The sequence below is a fragment of the Sceloporus occidentalis genome, unplaced genomic scaffold (assembly GCF_023333645.1).
Source record: "Sceloporus occidentalis isolate IW3139 unplaced genomic scaffold, rSceOcc1.0.p SCAF_1, whole genome shotgun sequence".
NCBI lineage: Eukaryota > Metazoa > Chordata > Lepidosauria > Squamata > Phrynosomatidae > Sceloporus > Sceloporus occidentalis.
The window spans coordinates 317,921,452-317,940,120 of NW_028316981.1; the positions used below are offsets into that span (position 1 = coordinate 317,921,452).

Consider the following 18,669-nt stretch of genomic DNA (forward strand, 5'->3'; position numbering starts at 1 on the left):
GTTCTTCTGAAAAACCAGCGCTGGCAGATACTTTTGTTATGCTTTGCTCTGCTCTAACAAATCCATAATCCAGATGCAGTTGTAAAACATCAGTTCGTTCAGAGAAGGTGAGGAATATATGAGCTCCGTACTTTACAGCTGAGGTCAGAGTTTTGCCCCACATTGTGTTGCACCATTGACTTACGCTGAGCCCCCAAACTGAGAGAAGGGGGAAATGCACCCCTGGCTGGCCATGCCCATCATGCCTGTTGGATTCTGCTTCTTGCTACAACTTGGAGATGAATGCCAGGTTATTCCTCATGGTTTGGGGCCCGTATGGGGAATGGCTGGTGGCCTTGCGTGGGGAGAAGGAGGCAGCTCAAGGCTTGGTTTGGGATGTGTTTGGGACTCCCATGCAATCTAAAGGTGGCAAGTGACCCCACGTGTGTGTGTGTGTGTGTGTGTGTGTGTGTGTGTGTGTGTATTAATGTATACCACATTATAACACAACATCTTGCATGTCTCGGCACAACATGACATGATATACCATGCTGTGACATATCCATAACATATCCCACATTCCAGCAACACAATAACATACATCACAATAACATACATCCAAATCCCTAGTCCTTTAAACCCTAATTACATAACCACCCTAAATATCCTCCATCCCATCATTCCTTCTAAAACTTATTGCCTACTATCCCTCAAACATAACATACAAAGAAATATTCTTCTTGCATTCTTCTTACTCTCCTCATTCTTTCCTCCTTGGTAGGTTGACATTTTCTAATGTCTCCTCCACTTCATTTCTTACTGCTTCTTACACCTCTGCTTCTAATTACACCTTATAATTTATGCAACTATCTTTTAAAAAAATTATAAAGCTATAACACATGTTCTTCCTTTGCCTTTCCTTTCAATTTCCTTTTTTTACCACCATTACCACATTCTCAAATTAAACTATTCTATCCCCAAGAGAGATTCTTACCTTACCTTTATTTCTATAACACAGATATTTAAATCTCCAAAACTGATTATCGACCACAAAGACTTTTACTGATTAATAATTCCTGAAGCCTAATGTATATTCTTCCTCCCATATACTCTCTATATAGTCTATGGATGGGTTTGGGCCCCCCATGCAATCTAAAGAGGGCAAGTAACGCCAGGTTTTGACAGTCAGTTACAATGTAGCAGGCCAGGGATCAGCTTGGAGGCTTCCCCTATGCACCAGGTGGAGCTGGCTTTAGTCTCTCCTGCCCAGGTGTTGTTTGCCACTTTTCAAGGGGTCCAGGGATTGTTCACCACTCAGACTGGGTGTGAGGGTTTATTTCTTTGCTGCTCCAGAAGAGACCCCTTGGGTGGATTCTGCCGTCAGACCGGCCCCTTGTTGACTTCTCTTCTTCACATAGCTGGGTCTTGCCCCCCAAACAAAGTCCCAGCCAAGGTGGAGGAGGTTCTCTCAGACCCACAGCTCCAGCACCTTGGCCGTTCAGCCCTTTGACCCTCTAACTCCTGCTCTTTCCTCCGCAGAAGAAGAGAGGCACCTTCGTGCAAATGACCGCGCCTTCAATCTCCAGTTTGACTATGCAGTAAGTAGCTCCATCTCTAAGTTCACTCACTTGGACCATATCCAGGGGTAGCTATGCTGGCCATACAGCAAAGTACAACAACATCCAAAGTCCTCTATTTTCCCTTACCGAGGAGAAATCCCCGGTCTGCTTTGATGTTCTGCAAGCAGACCTAGTCACCGGCAAGCTGTCACTCTTTGGAGTGACTCAGAGAGCAACCATTGCGTCCAGCCATGCCACCAGAAGTCCCACATGTTGCAAGCTTTTGAAGCTCCAATGGCTTCTTCATCAGGGAACGTTGCTAAAAATCATACAAGAGGGAAAAAATGATGATGATGTTAGAGTCACAGGCCTGCATTTTGTCAAGATATTGTTGGTGTTGTTTTCAGTTGAGATGGTATAGACGGATATCCATGCAGGCAGGGTACTCCTCCATCTGGCCATTCATGTTTCGAATGCCATCTGTCGAGTATGCTTTGATTGAGAGTCCCTGCATGGCAGGAGATTGGACTGGATGGCCCTTGTGGTCTCTTCCAGCTCTATGATTCTATGGTTCTAGTGAGGACTGTTGGCTTTGAGACCACCCAATGCCACGGGAAAAGGGAGAAGTGATACCTAGCATTAGCCGGTGGCCACTCTGGACTCAGACCTTATTGGCCACTGGCTGAGAAAATTCTTAGGCCTTTGCAGGGATCAGGATGAACCCCTCATCCAAAGGTGGCTGAAGTGGAGTGTCTAGTTTTGTATTGCCCTGCAGCATTGGATCATTTAGGAACAACATAAAACAGCAATCAAAATAATTGGAACCAGTAAGCATTTACAAAAGGAAATAGCATACACTAAATCCACAAAGCCAGTCACTGGACCTCAAATGCTTTGGGGAAGAGCCCTCTTTGGCATTCAAAAATGTTTGACTGGCCTGGCCACCAATCCTACCAGTGGCCCTTACATGCCTTTGGGGCCTTGTGAGCTTCCTGCCTTCTTGGTCTCTGTTGAGAGCTTGTCTTTGCAGGTCGGATGCTGTGGTTGTGATAGTGGTGTGGTTTTAAAAACCTGCAGGAAGGACGTTTTGTTGCCCAAAGCATTGGACTGGCTTTGGATTTGGTGGTTGCCACTTGGACAGGAGAGCCATCACTTCATGGTCCCACTAGCAGGCAGAGTCTCATGGGTGCTGCAGGCTGTTTGCACACCTGGGGAGACAGGGACTGGGAATAGCAACTGTTTCAGCTCTGGAACCTTCTGCTCCTCTCCAAAGACCTGGAGACCCCTTTACAAACTAGCCACTGGCTGCTCTGGAGTGTGGCCAGTCCATCCCTCCTGCGGATTCCCTGCCTCAGTGACTCAGAAGAAGCCAGAAGGAGAAAAGGAAGAAGAGGGGACTCAAGAAAGCTGGCAGCCTGTGGGTGGGGGGCACAAGGGGGGTTGCGCATGCTGTCTCCTCACCATCTCACATTGTCATTGGCTCTGACATGTGTCAAGCCTCCTCTCCCTTCCCAAAATAGCTCTGCGGGATCCCACGCCTTGCCATTTCCTGTGCCTGCCTCCTTGACCATGTTACAGAAAGCACATGTGGGTGTGAGCAAGAGGGAGAGGAAGGAGTCCCTATGCCAGCCAATGCGCCAGAGGGGCAAAGGCATGGAAGAGCAGGTGTGATCACACTGGAGGCATGTGAAGAAGAGACGGAACGTGCTGATGGTTGTGGTGATAGTAGGGGGGAGACCTGCAGATAATCTGCCATGACAGGAAGCAGGGAGGTCATCTGGGCAGCAGAAGAAGGGACCAGGGTGTTCCTTGATTTCCCCAGCCGCAGATGCAGAGTTTCACACAGCAACCAGGAGTTTTAGGGTTCCCAGTTCTCAGGGTCTGGCCCTGAGTCTCTAGTTTTCAAAGTTCATCTCCACGTAGGAAATGAGGGTGCAGATTCTCCTGTATGGGGGCATCTTAGCTCCATGAAAGAGGAAAGGGCTCAATGCAAATCTCCAGCTCAGCTAGCAGAGCAACAGCATGCTACAATTTACAAGGCTTCATTGACTTACAAATTTGCGACTATATTGGTTTTTAAACAGAAGTTGGACGGCAATCTGTTGGGGATGCTTTGATTCTGTGTTTCTGCAAGGCAAGGGTTTGGAATGAATGGCCCTTGGGGTCTCTTCCAACTCTATGATTCTATGACTCCTTGCTGCAGCATCCAAAGACTCTCCAAGGGGGTCTATGTATTTACTTAGCTTCCTCCTTTCCTCCCAGCTGTTGCAGTGCCAGGGCTCACCCTCCAATCTGCTCTGAATCTATGTTCTGGCTAGAACCAAGGAGACTGGATTAAATATTCCTTATCCCATCTCTCTAAGCAGTGGTGTCACTATGGTTGGTGTCACTCCAGTGCAATAGCTCATGCTGTCAACCCAGGCTGCCTGGCACACACCGCAGCCCCTTCTCCACCGGTCTGTCTGCCTCTGGCATATATTGAGGGTGGGCTGCTGCTGCTGCCTGGCACTCTTCTCTAGATCTTGTGGCACCACTGAGAGAGGAGGAAACTACTTGCCTCACTAGCCAACAGACCTGCCAGACCGGAAAGGAGCCTATTTCAAGTAGTGGTATCTAGTGGAGGTAGGCTGATGTTCCTGCCTAGCAGCCTTTTCCCTGTTTAGCCAGCAGCCCCGCCTGACCCAGAAGGAGCTGTTGGGCAGCAGCAGCACCCCACCCCACTAGTAGTTGCAACAGATGGACAGCAGAAGTGCCCAGACTGGTGGAAGGGAGCAGCTGGTGGGTTCTTAGGATAGACATGAGTGACCACCTCACCAGGTGTTCACCCCCTCTGAGGTGTCTCCCAGTGTGGTCCGCATCCGTTTCACCCTCCTGGTGACACCCCTTATCTTAAGCAGGTGAGAAAGAATGATGCCTTCATTTCACTTTTAAGATAACTATTTTAATTTCCAACCACTAGCATACATTCTCTCATTCTCTCTCTGTATCTCTCTGTGTTGGAATAACAACTGTGGTTAGTGCTTAGTGCATAAGGTCTAATAATAATAATAATAATAATAATAATAATAATAATAATAATAATTTGTGTCCTGCCCCTCTGAGAACAATCGGGGTGGCTAACAAAGTTAAAAATACAGAACATATAAAATCCCTGGTACCCTCCCCTCCTTAAAAAGTATTAAATCCAATGCAATATTTAAAAAACAAAACAAAACAACAAATGACACCATCAGGTTTGTTGTTGTTGTTGTGTGCCTTAAGTGTCAACGTAAATCTCAGGTTTTGGCCTTAAACTGGTAACCCTACTGGGTTCTGAAAAGGTTTTTGCCTCACAGGGCTGTTCATCGCTCACAGCCACATGGGCTGTTGTACATGGAGACTGGACAGAGATGGGGGTTTCTGCAGAGGAAGGGGGCTTTGGATAAAGGCTCTCCACTCCCCCTCCTCAAAAGAGCCCCTACTTGAGCCCCAAGGTGGCTTCAGGCTGAAGGGGAGACAGCGTGTGCCCTTTACCTTTTTGTCTACCTCATAGCTCCCCTCCAACTCCCCTCTTGCCAGGCTGAATGGCCCCCCAGGTGGCTGAGGGGTCAGCTGTATCATACCCCTCTTGCAGCCCCTCTATTTGTGGCCATCGTGAGCTGGAATGCTGCCCAGACCACCACTGCCAAGCCATGATTCTTCTCCCACCCCCATAAGCCAAAAAGGGAGACCAACCAGCCTGTGAATCACTTTGGCTGGCCAAGAGTCATGTGTAAGATGGTTGGCCAAATTGACGTCCACATGGTCCTGCTTTTGGTGGATGACCCACAGAAAGTGACGACATCCAGCTGGGTCAGGTCCATGGGTAAATGAGCACTTGTTTGTTTGCTTGTGTGTTGCACTGTGAGTGTGTGTTTAGATTCTTGCCTTTCCACCTCCTCTTTTCCCATGGTTTCAGATGCAGAAAGCTGCTCCTTTGTGCTTCTGACTCTCCTAGGTTGGGAGAAGAAAGGACCATGGATATGGGACGGGAGGAGAAAACGCTTTCCTCTGTTTCATAAAATCATGGAGTTGGAAGCAACCCCAGAGTCGAAGTAGTCCAACCTCCTGATGCCAGTGCAGGCAGTCCACTGTTGAAGCATCCTGGGGAGGTGACCATCCAGCCTCAGTTGAAGGACCTCCAATGAATCATAAAATCTTGGAGTTGAGAGAGACCTCAAGGGCCATCCAGTCCAACCCCGTGCCATGCAAGAACTCACAATCAAAGCACAATCAATTTTTCAACATCCAAATGAAGGCAAGTCCACCACCCTCCAAGGCAGTCCTTTCCATTGGCAAATGGTCCTCTCTCTCAGGAAGTTCTTCCAGATGTTCCTGATGTTTGGATGGAATCTCCTTTCTAGTAGTTTGAAGTAGTCTGGTTACTGTCCTACCCTCTGGGTAGGCCTTTTTGTACAAATGAGAGTCTGGGCTCAATCCATCCATGTGCAGAGAGCGAGGGCAATACTCCCACTTATAACTCCTGCTTTCTCCATAGTTAGCATGATTAGTATCCATCCAAGCAGATGTTTTTAATGAAAATATAACAAAGTGGTGGTGGTGGACTTGCTTTTTTAAAATTGCACAAAAAACAACATTTTTGCATTAAACCCAACAAAAAGAAGAAGTTGTAGATCTCTTTTTGGTTTCAAGGCAGGATGAAATGAAAAATCTCATGAGGCTGAGAGGGCCCTTTTTGACAGGGGTTTGTCTGCCATGTCTCATATTCTTCACACCCTCACCATTGACAGATCCATCCACAACTACATCTCCAATTCTGGGCCTCCTTCCATGGCTGGCTATTCCCATGGACTGCTTGGCAGAAAAGCTGCCTCATGCCCTCTAGTTTTGTGCCAGACAGGAGGAAGCAATGAAGGAATGGCTGGAGGAGGAGGGGAGATGTTTAAGTGTGGACTTCATGGTCTGGTCCTCTGCTTTCTCCAGAGCAACAGTGAAACACACACAGGCAAGCAGGCTCACTCCCTCTCTCTGTAACACACCCACAACCACATGCCACTACCACTGTTATATCCAGACCTCTTTAGTAAGGGGGATACTGAGTATTTGCAAAGACTCTGATAGTAGGAGGCAGACAAACGAGGTCTGCAAACAGTCCTGAGATCATTGCAGCATGACAGCTGGCTTGTGAATTGGTCCTCCTGAGTGTGAATCTGCCACACAAAGAAACCAAGCAGCTGCAAGCATGGCAGCAGCAGCAGTTGCACTCCACAGCACAAGGAGTCCCTGGTTGCCATTAGTTGCAAATTCCTGTTCATTTCATTCTTGCAGGAAAGCCTAGAATCTTAGGGTTGGAAGGGGCCCCCAGAGGCCATAGAGTCCAACCCTTCATTCAGTGCAGGATTTCCAGGTAGAGCTTCCAGCCTCTTTTTGGAGACATCTAGAGTAGGAGACCCTACATCTCTCTAGGGAATTGGTTCCATTGCTCAACCACTTTTTCTGTCAAGCAGTTACCTTCTATAACTTGAAACCTTTAGACCTGGGCCTGCCTTCTGGGGCAGAAGAGAACAAGCCTGCCCTTCTTTCTCTGGGACACCATTTGGGGTATTTAAAGAGTTCCATCTTGTCACCCCTCAGTCTTCTCTTCACTGGGCAGAACGTGTCCAGGTCCTTCAACCTTTCTTCATAGGTTTTATTGCATATATGGCCAAAGGTCAGCGAGCAGGACCTCTCCAAAGCCTTGCACAGGAATCCAGTGAGACGCAACACAGAGGCTGTTATTTGCTCCTTCTAGGTGGAGAATTCCCCACTGTTATCTGTTGGCTCCTTCTTTCCCTCTGGGTCAGAGTTTGGAGCCCTGCACCCTCCAGATGTTGTTGGAATGCAGCTCCCAGCACTCCTCCCTTTTGCTTAGGCCAGTTAGTGGGGCAGATGGGAGCTGCAGCCCAGCAATGTCTGGAGAGCCACAAAGTTCCCCCCTCTGACAGTGGCTGCCTCCCACTCATACATTTTGATCCAGGTTCTGGTGGAGTCTCTAGGGAATAGGGTGGTTGCCTGAGAAGAACAAACTGTCATTTTGGAGGCGAATGTTGTGATGGGAGTGGGCTGGTGGTTTGACAGGTGGGCATCATAGACCAGCCAGGAACTGGGCCGCTGGGCCAGTTTGCTTCCCATCTGACCGCCTGCTTTGTCTCTTTGCAGAAAAACTCCATCAAAACATCCAAGTACAATGTCTTCACCTTCCTGCCTCTCAACTTATTTGAGCAGTTCCAGAGAATTGCCAATGCCTACTTCCTTTTCCTGCTCATCTTGCAGGTAGGAGAAGACCCCCCCTGTAGCATCCTTTGATGTGTGTGTGGGGGGGGGGGCTTCCTGCTTCCCACAGCCCCGAACAGCAACCTTTAGAGAATTGGGGGTTGTGGAGAGGAGCTGTGAGGTTCTGTGGCATTATGCATGGCCATTGCTCTCCTGGGAGTAGCCATGGCCCTGGGAGCCCAGGAAGTCCTTCTTGGTTACTCCCCTGCCATTCCTTCCCTCCAGAGTTGCTTGCTCCTGCACTGCTTGTATGTTTGCACCAATCATGAAGATGTGGCAACCCTTGCAAACAGCCCATGTCTCTTTCTTACTACATAGCCTTTGAGCCCAGTTTTGCTGCCATGACTGCATCCTGCAGAATCCTGGGATTTGCAGTTTAGTGAGACACTAGAACCTCCTGGCAGAGAATTGTAAATGCATGATGAAACTGCAGATCCCAGGATTGCAGGGGACATAGCCGTGGCTGTTAAAGCGGAAGCAGAGCGCTATCACTGTGTGATACATGAAAGATCTTCAAGAAACTAGTCTTTTGTGAAAAATGTGCATGTGCAGCAGGAGAGAAAGGCACACAGGAGCCATGTTGAAAGGTGGTGCTGCCTGCCTTGCACAAAGGAGCTCTGAGCACTGCAAGCTGTGGGCAGTGGGATGAGGTGCAAAGGAAGGCAACCAGCAGTGCTGATCTGCCAAGGGCAAGGTGGCACATTTTGGTCACTTGCAGCTGTGCTGACGTGCTCAACAGTGGGAAAGGGTCTCATAGAGTCTGTCTACCTGGCCTGACCTTCTTTCCCCATCTCCTTGCAGCTTATCCCTGCCATTTCTTCCCTCTCATGGTTCACCACAGTTGTTCCCCTGGTCTTGGTGCTGGCTGTGTCAGCAGCAAAGGATGCCATTGATGACGTGGTGAGTGAGGCCTCTGTGCATGTCAACACTTTCTTTTCAGAAGGGCTTGACCTTTCACTGGCTGGCAGAAGTGACCCAAGGCGAAGGAGAGATGGAGGTGACTGCCATCCTTCACAGCTGAGGCACTTTGATCCCGCTTCAGCTGCTATTATCCTATGCAAACCTGATGTTTGCAGATTGTGGAAGCACCTGGATAGGCTGTCCCATGGTGCTGATCCCAGGTCAATGGGCTCTTTCAATGGCCATAGTCCCTGTCAGAGGAAGGAGGTCCCTGTGGGTCTTTGAGAAGTTCTAGATGAATGCCAATGACATCATACTGTGGTTTGGGTGGTGGTGGTGGGTGGAGCCAAAACAGTTTTGCCCATATGGAACCATCCAAAAGCTGGCATCAGAAAGCACCAAAAAGCTGTTACTGCAAGAACCTCAAGGCAACAATTTTTTTTCTGGCTAACCTTCCTTTTGGCTGTTCGGTACCAGGCTGGAGAGTGCCTTGAGAAGAGCTTGACCTTAGACAACTGCAGGCCAAAACTCAGCCCAAAATGTAGGACATTTAAGAAAAATGGAGAACCTTTTTTTTTTTTTAATTTTATTATTAAAATATAATTACAACCATAAAGATACAGAAGTTGTATAAATACACATACACATACATTTACATACAAGAAACAAATACACAGACAAACAACACACATCTTCTAACATACCACTAAGGCAGATATGTCAAGTATGGGTGTATATATATAGAGAGATATTCCATTACCTAATACTTTGATACTTGATTACACCCTCCCATTATCTTACTTATCCTCTTCTTAACCATCCTAACGTCCTTCCATCTTTTACCACTCTTCCTAGTTCCTTCCTTACATATCTTCCCCTTCTAAGTCTTCTTATCTTTCTCTCTATCTACTACCTTTCTCTACTACCTATCCTTAATCTACCTACTCTAACCCTCTCAGAAAAATGGAGAACCTTAAATGTCCTACATTTTGTGCTGAGTTTTGTCCTGCAGTTGTCCTACAGTTTGGTCTCAAATTTGTCTTACATTTTGTCCCTGGTAATAGTGGACAATTATGGCAACCCTAATATGGCATGGTGAATGGTGGGTGGCATCTTCTCCTCCTTCATAATGTCCCCAGAAGTGGAGACATTGACCTGTCAAGAGGGTGTCTGCCCCCTGAAATTGAAAGACATCACTGTGTTAGTCTGGACCAGTTTGCACAGGGATCTTGTAGCACCTTTGAGGCTAACTGAGAAAAAGAAGGTTGTAGCATATGCTTTCATAGACTGAGGAGCTGCCTGACCTCAAAAGCAAACCATGGCGGTGGACATGCAAGTGCTGAGTGGCCCAGTGGACACCAGTGCAGACTGCCACCACTTCACAGGAACAGAACTCTGAATCTGGAGCAACAGATAAGTTTTTTACTCCATTGTAAATGTGATAAGCCCCAGGCCTGGTGTGGAACATGCTGGACATAGTCCAGACTGCCCACACTGGAACCAGATTTGGCCTGTGCACTGTCTGAAAGGCACCAATTTGTGCTTGCTCCAACACTGCTTGTGTGTTTGCACCAGTCATGAGGGTCTTGCAACCCTTGCAAACATCCCAGGTCTCTGTGTGTCCAATTTTGCTGCTGGAGTGGGGGCGGGAATGGGACTTTTGACTCATACAGTCAAGGCCTGAGTCTATTTCATCACATGCAACCTCTGTTCCCTGGGGGCTCTGTTTTCCAGAACCGGCACCAGAGTGACAAGCAAGTCAACAACCGTCCTGTCAAAGTGTTGGTCAATGGCAGGTGAGCTCTCCATTCTCTCTGCTTTCTCTCTCTCTCTCTCTCTGTCAAAGGTCCCTCTGCTCTCCTTACAGCCCAGTTTTCCTGTGCTGGCTTTGATCCAGATACCACCACGCAAGCTTACTTCCGCTGTGCCCCTCTTCTGCCTGCTATGAACTGCCATGACTGTTCAATGGCCAGGAGAGGGCAAGGGCCATGTGGGCCAGTGGCTGGGAGAGGGCAAGGTCACCTGAGGTCCCTCAAAGCTGCTTTTGGGGACCAAGTGTCCTGCAACTGGGAAGAAAGAATAGCAAATGGTCATCCTCTATGTCTGCTCTCCTGGGTGCATTTGCTCTTTTCTCTGGGCTCAAGAACTGCCCATCTGACACACACCTCTGCCCTCCCTTAGCCACTGAGTGGTTGTGGTAGCACATGCTGGCTCTTGAAGGGGAAGGGGAGGGTATTCCAGAAGGAGTTTCTGGGTGCTGCCTCCTGCAGCATCCCAAAGGCTATATAGTCAGGGATAACCTCTAGTTACACTTGGGTTTGTCAGCCACAGGAGTGTGCCCTATAGTTCTCATGCCAAAAGCAGTCATGTGCCATGCTCAGCATCCTTTGCAGGGCTACCTCCCTGGGCCCATAATGATGGGGAATGGGGGCAAGGAGCCCTCTAACAGGGGTTTAGAGGATGTCTAGAGTGAACTTATTTTTCTGGTCCCTGAAAGCCCTCAGTTTCTACATGGCTGCCCACAAAGAGGCAGCAGGAGGCAGACCCCTCCCCCCTGCTCCCCTCCCTGCCAGTCTCCCTTGGCACACAGGATGCTCCCCTCCTTCTGAACAGAGTCCCCTGTGGCCATGGGTGACTGTGGGGAGGGTCCATGGGGTCTGCAGTAGACCCTTGCCCTCCTTGTCCATGTGGAGTCAGGCACAAGCCAGAAGCAGCAACGATGGCAGGAGAAGAGAGTCAAGCCAGCCTTTGGTCACCTGAGGTCCCTCAAAGCTGCTTTTGGGGACCTTGATAGCTCTCCAGTCTTCTAATACCCCTTTTCTGGTGCCCAAACAGGTGAATATCTTTTTCCTTGAAGGCTTCTGAGATATGTCTGCTTTAGACAACATCAAAACATATGTATTTTTCCAAAATCAAATGTAGACTTCTGGCTCCTTCCAGTTTTGTTGGAGGATTTCGCATTTGGGGCAATCTGTACAGTTCTGGAGGGTTCCCAGGGCAGAGGATTGGCCTTCAAACCCACCCCAGCTGCCCACACTGCAGTTCAGCCTGGGCAGGGCGACCAGAGGTCCTCCTGTTCCAGGACACATCCTACATTTACACCTTCTGTCCAAGAATCTTGTTTTCTGCTGCTCCACTTGGCACAATGGATGAAAGCTACAGGAAAAGAGATTCTTCCTAAACACTAGGAGGAATTTCTTGACAGTAGGAAGCTATTTGACAATGGAACATGCTCCCTTGGAGAGCGGTGGAGTCTCCTTCTATGGAGGCTATTTTTAAACAGAGGCTGGATGGCTATCAGTTGAGGATGCTTTGATTGTGAGTTCATGCATGGCAAGAGGTTGGACTGAATGACCCTTGTGGTCTCTTCCAACTCAATGATTCTATGATTCAAACTGTCCTTCATTTTGAGCATGGCTAAAAAGCACAAATTTACGTTTATACAGTATGACTATTTTTAGCTTTTATTCTGCAATGTCCTCCCATTTTCTTGCGCAGTGCCTTATGTTCCTTTGCAATGTGGAGGACAACTAGGCAGGAGAGACCAGAGTCCCTCTGATAGGTTACAGTTATAGCAGGATGATTCCACTTTAACTGCCATCAGTCCTCCATCCCTAAGAATCCTGGGATCTGCAGTGCAGGGAGGACTAGAGCAGGGACATGGCCAAGGGGGGGGGTTTCTTGGGGTCTGGGCCCCCCCCTTCCATTAGAAAAATGAATGGTGTGTGCTGCTGCACCGCCACACCCAAGCCCCATTATAATGGTGGCACTTATTCTGGACCCCCCCCCCCCTTCCTAAAATCCTAGCTATGCCCCTGACTAGAGTTCTCTGGTAGAGAATCTTAACCATCCCTCCTGCAATGGCCGATCCCAGGATTCCTCAGGATGGGGAAGCCATGGCGGCTCACATGGCACTTTAATGGTGTCGCATGTGGGAGAGCCCTTGGTCTCCCAACCCAGCTGTTAAGCTGTGCTCATCCTGTGCTGTGGAACCTAAATATTTATAAGCCCTCCTTTGGACCACGTCCACCAAAGACACTGCAGGGAATTAATGGGCTGTGTAATAGCTGTCTTCAGCGATCTGAAGGGCTGTCAGTGGAGCGGATGAGGCAAGCTGGTTCTCTTCTGCTCCAGAGAATAGGACCTGAGCCAACATGCTCAGATTGCAAAGATGTCTCAGTTAAATACTTGCTGAAATTTAAGCAAAACTAGGAAGAACTCGTGCAGCGGTCAAATAGACCTGCCCCAGAAGGTGGACATTTTTAAACAGCTGAAGCTGAATGGATGGATAGATGGATGGATGGCTGACTGTGAGAGATTCTGTAGCAGGGGCTGGACTGCTTGACCAGGGTGACCAGTTGTCCTCTTAACTGCAAAGGAGGACAAGGCACCTCAAAACTGAGGACATTCAAAGAAAACATAGGACATTACCAAATAAAAGCTAAAAACACTTATATAAATATAAATTCATTTCCTATAGTTTATTTACAGCTATATTACATATGCTGTGTTTTATTATGAACTCAACCATATTTTTTCTGATGAATCTATCTTAGTTAAAAAGCCTTGTTGACTTGCCATATACTTATGGAACTCTGAGCAAGACAGAGACTTTACTTTAAATTTCACTTTACTGGCAACAAACTCCCTTCCCTGAATCTACATTTAAATTATTATTTAAATTATACCTTTCATTTGTTCATTGTGCTGAAATGTATAGGGGAAAACCCTTTCAACATTTGCATTATGTCCTCAAGAAGATTGTTACCTAACATGTTTGCTGTCCTTTTCTACTCCAAAAAACAAACACGTCCTGAGCTCTGGATGCGAGTCTTGTCTGCTGCTGCTGCTTCTAGTAAAAAGGACTTCAGAAGGATCCATCCTGTTCCTGTCTTCCCAATTGCAGTGAGAACAGGCTGCCAATTAGATGCATTTCTTGAAGGGGAACAACAAACATGGTGCTATTCAATGGGCTTCTTAATCATGCTCAAGATGGAGGACATTTTAGAATTCCTCCTGGACAGAAGGTAGAAATGTAGGTCATGCCCTGCAAAAGGAGGACATCAGGTCGGCCCGTCAAGGAGGCTTTCCAAGAGGGGAAACAAGCATGCCCTCCCCCTGGAAGCTCAAGGGGAGATGTTTAGGGCCTCCTGTTAACCTTGGCCTCCAACCTGCCTCTTTCTAATGGTCTTCTCTTCCAGCTTGAAGGAGGACCTCTGGATGAACGTGGAGGTTGGGGACATCATCAAGTTGGAGAACAACAACTTTGTGACGGTGAGGGAGGCTGCAGGGGACCTGCATGTCTCTTTCTGTGCTCCCCACTTGGCCTTCACTAGACCATTTTGGAGATTCGGACAGGCACCCTACATTGGGAGACCCCTTCCCCTCTTCCTCTTTTTCCTGGGATCCATCTGGAAGTCTTTCAAGGATTTGGCCATTTCTGAGGTCAAGGCAGGCTGGAAGAGGGGATGGTTCAGAGGTATGGAGATGGTGGCAAGGTCTGCATGCTTCTACTCATGTCCCCTTTGTTTCCTGGGTCTTCCCTCCCTGCAGGCTGACCTCCTGTTGCTGTCCAGCAGTGAGCCCCACAGTCTGACCTACATTGAGACCGTGGAGCTGGATGGGTGAGTGTCCCCAACAAGGGAGCCAAGAGCATCTGCCCGGGTTGGAAGGGCTGCGGTGCCTTTTGCAAACAGAAGATGGTGGATGGGAGGAAAGGGGAGTCGGGACAGGGCCCCAAAAGAACCTGACCTTGGTTGGTTCACCATGCTGCTTTTAGAGTTGGATGGTTAACTTTTTGGAGCTGAGAACTACTTTTTGGTCCCTGTGGCCTAACTCCAATTGTAATTTGCAGTTAGGGTAGACTAGTTGAATCCATGACATTTACATAAATAGTGAGTTACCATTCAGCAATGGAGCCAACAGGTCTACTTTCCTTGGGATCAACCACTGGATTGAGGCCAAGGTGGGCATGGTCCAGAGGTCAAGAGGGCTGCAGCAGTGCCATCATGGCCCCCAGTTTGGTGCCTAGAGGTAACATTGCATCATTTCCAGTCACCTTTTAGACTGTTGGGAAGGAGCATGTTTGCTATTTTTGGGGTGGAGCCCCCATAAAACCCCCAATATGGCTGGAATCATGTTGGCGAGTCTCAACTAGAGTAACCCCATTGAATAAAACATCCAGGGATAGTTATGTTGGCCAAACAGCAAATACAATAACATTGAGCAGGGGGTTGGCTCATGGGGCCGTTTTCAACTCTAGAATTCTATGAGTCTATGATACTGGGCAAGCCACACTCCCTCAGCCTCAGAGGAAGGCCTTGGCAAACCTCCTCCTCCTCCTTATTATTATTATTATTATTATTATTATTATTATTATTAACCTTTATTTATGAAGCGCTGTACATTTACACAGCGCTGTACATGCAATATTTTTAGTTAGAGGGTTCCCTGCCCTCGGGCTTCCAATCTAAAAAGACATGACACAGAAGGAGAAGAAGGGAGTGGTGGAGGGGAAGGGTAAGAGGTCCAGCAGTTCCTCTCTACCTCCGAGGCCTGGACCAAGGCAGATGGACTGGAGGGAGGGCTTGGCTTCAAAATTTACTCCCCAGAATAAATATTGTCAAGAAAATTATAGGAGAGGGTTTGTCATACATCCAAGTCAACTTGAAGGAAAAACTAGCATGGCACAGTGGGCTGAGTGTTTGACTGGGACTCCAGGAGGCCAGGGCTTTTGAATTCCCACTTGGCCATAGAAACCCACTGGGTGACCTTGGTCAAGTCACACTCTCTCAGCATCATAGGAAGGAAATGGTGGTAAACCTCCTTTGAATAATAAACCTGACCAAAAAAGTTCCTGTCGGGGCAGCCTAGTGTAGTGGTTTGAGTGTTAGACTCTGGAAAACCAGGATTTGAATCTTTGCTCAGTCATGGAAATCCACTGAGGGGATCCTGGGCAAATCAGACTCTCTCAGCCTTAGAGGAATTCAAAGGCAAACCTCTTCTGAAGATATCTGGCCAAGAAAACCCTGGGATAGAATTGCTGTAAGTTGGAGTTGACCTGAAGGCACACAACAGCAAAAAGCAGATTTAAAATGTAGTTTTTTTGTGGGTTTTTCGAGCTATGTGGCCATAAGATGCCAGCCACAGATGCTGGCAAAACGTCAGGAAGAAAATCTTCTAGAACATGGCCACATAGCCCGAAAAACCTACAAAAATCTATGGATGCCAGCCCTGAAAGCCTTCGACTTCACAGATTTAAAATGATTTAAAGCAGTTAAGACAATTTAAAACCACACATTTGTGAAGATTTACATGAAATCACAGAGGCCCAAAGGTGGTGGAAAATGCCACGGTTCACCACAGTTCAAGGATATTGACAATCTGGAGCATGTCCAGAGAAGGGCCACCAAAATGGTGAAGGATCTGGAAACTATTCCCTATGAGGAAAGACTTATGGAGCTGGGTATGTTTAGCCTGGAGAAGAGATGACTGAGAGGAGATATGATAGCTGTGTATTTGAAGGGATGTTATACTGAGAATGGAGCAAGCTTGTTTTTTTGCTGCTCCAGAGACTAGAACATGGAACAATGGATGCAACCCACAGAAAAAGAGATTCCACCATAACATTAGGAGGAACTTCCTGACAGTAAGGTCTGTTCGATATTGGAACACACTTCCTTGGAGAATGATGGAGTCTCCTTTGGAGGTCTTTAAACAGAGGCTGAATGGCCATCTGTTGGGGGTGCTTTGATTTGGATTTCCTGCATGGCAGAATGGGTTTGGAGTGGATGGACCTTGCGGTCTCTTCCAACTCTATGATTCTATGATTTGCCACTTGGTGCATGAATGAAGCCAGTCTCGCTGCCAATCCGGCCTCTGAGCAGTGCGTAGTCCAAAGCTGAGAGTGGGGGGGGGGGGGGGGGGGTTACAGTAGAGAAGACTTTTTGCTGGAGTTGATGAAATTCTTTGCTTGGCAAACCCTGATCCAGCTTCTGGACCAAACACATCCCCAGGACAGAGGGGTGGGTGGCTGGTCAGCCGCCCATGCAGAGAGCATGCTCATGCCCATGGCTGGAAGAAAAACCCACTAGCTGAAGATGTGGAGCCTTTGGAGTTTTTCACACGAAGAAAATTGGGAGTTTATCCTGTGAATATACCAGAAAAATCATGTAATTACATGAAACAATTTCACACGACATCGCACAAAACCCACCATGAAAGTCGTCACAAAGAAGCATTAATGCACACTTTTTATTTTTGGGATTTCAATACATTTCCGATATCGCTCTATTTGTGCAATTTTGTGTGATAATTGTTTGCGCAATTACTTGCCATTTTCACTTTATTTGCAGGATGCTTTAAATGCGCTTTAATCTCTCTTTAATGCTGAAATAATGTGATAAACTCCTTTGACTTGTGCCTCCTCTGTTGGGTTAATTCCAGGGAAACCAACCTGAAGGTCAAGCAGGCACTGACCATCACGGCCGAACTGGGTGAGGACCTGCAGGCCCTGAGTAGCTTTGATGGTGAGTATGGAGGGGCATAGGGAAAGGATGCAGCTGATCAGCTATGCACATGGTGCAAGGGTGTGCTTTTTAAATTTCGAATCTCTGTCCTCACCTGGTCACCCTGAACTCGAAGATGGTGAGAGGGAAGAGCGGTCAGGGGGATTTGGATGAGACATGGGGCTAGCAGAGGGCCAGACCCTGTCTGCATTCAGAAGGCTACCCAAATGTCACTCCAGCACCTGGGGAGAGTTCAGAACCTTTTCTTAAGCCTTTCTTCTTTTTCCTTCTTTTATATATATTGCAAAACCACCTCCTCTTTTGAGATCCCTTTGCAGAAACCCATGCCTCCATGGGCCTCATCCAAAGGGTCCGGCCTCTTCGTGGGTTTCTTGGGGAGCTGGGGAGCATCTCTTCTCTGTCTGATGTTTGGCCGCTTCTGTTGAGAAGTTCCCTTGACCCCTCCGTTGCCTTAGGGAGTGTTTCAATATTTATGCTGTTCCTTGCAAGCGTTTTCCTCTGGCGCCTGTGAATAAACAATGGAAAGGTTGTTGGGAGCTCTTCTAGTAAAGGGTGGGTGTGAACATGTGAGAGTGACCAGAAAAGTAGGTTGTCCAGTTTTCTCAGAAGTGGCTTCATTGTCATAGAGCCCATCGGGGAAATAGAGAGGAAACCACATTCTGGGGTTGGCATCCTTCATGGTGTGCAGTGCTTTAGGAATCATGTAACCTTCCAGTTGTGATTGGAGTGCAACTCCCAGCCTCCCCTAAGCCAGCATAGCCCATGTCGAGGAATGCTGGGAGATGCAATCCAACAACATCTGGAGAACGGCTGTGAGTCCCACTTTCCACCAGTGTTTTAATTCAATCAACATGCCTTCAAGATCCTGATCCAGGACAAGACTGATTGGCTCTGACATCACGTCTGCAGCTACAGACTTGTTTATTTATTATTTATTTCATTATATTAATTTGCATCCCACGTTTCTCCCAAAATTGGGACCCAAAGCGGCTTACAGTCTAAAAAAACCCAACCCCATACAATTAAAACTTACAAAAATACAATTAAAAACTTACAAAAATGGCAATTAGAATTGAATTGAACTGTTGCAAAATTAAAACAGACCAGTTGTTTAAAAATAGAATACAGTTAAAAAGACAAAAGACTTATTCTGGAAAGGGAGCATCAAAAAACCTTCTAAATGCCCCTCTTGTATTTTGGGGGTAAAATGGCGTACAAAATCTGCAAGAAGCCTAAAAGGGTTTAGGAGAATTCAGTCTGATATAGACCAGGGAGGAATTAAAAGAAAGGTGCATCTACACTGTAGGAATAACGTAGTTTGACACCGGTTTATGTGTCCAGGGAATCCTGGGATTTGTAGTTTTACAAGGTCTTTGGCCTCCTTTGCCAAAGAGTGCTGGTGCCTCCCAAAA

The 18,669-nt window shown here is 47.4% G+C and overlaps 1 protein-coding gene across 4 annotated transcripts in view; it reads left to right on the forward strand.

Annotated features, from left to right (window-relative positions):
• The window catches only part of LOC149324280 (phospholipid-transporting ATPase ID-like), a 100,354-nt gene that overhangs the window by 38,024 nt on the left and 43,661 nt on the right, over positions 1-18,669 (forward strand). For all 4 annotated transcript variants that reach the window (XR_016277975.1, XM_089498349.1, XM_089498357.1 and 1 more), the window contains 7 exons: positions 1,519-1,577; positions 7,716-7,829; positions 8,631-8,729; positions 10,464-10,525; positions 13,931-14,003; positions 14,283-14,353; positions 17,175-17,257. Coding sequence is in view for 3 of the 4 variants with exons in the window: in XM_089498349.1 (XP_089354475.1) it covers positions 1,519-1,577; positions 7,716-7,829; positions 8,631-8,729; positions 10,464-10,525; positions 13,931-14,003; positions 14,283-14,353; positions 17,175-17,257 (561 nt within the window). In the remaining variant the exon portion in view is untranslated. The remainder of the gene's footprint in view (positions 1-1,518; positions 1,578-7,715; positions 7,830-8,630; positions 8,730-10,463; positions 10,526-13,930; positions 14,004-14,282; positions 14,354-17,174; positions 17,258-18,669) is intronic.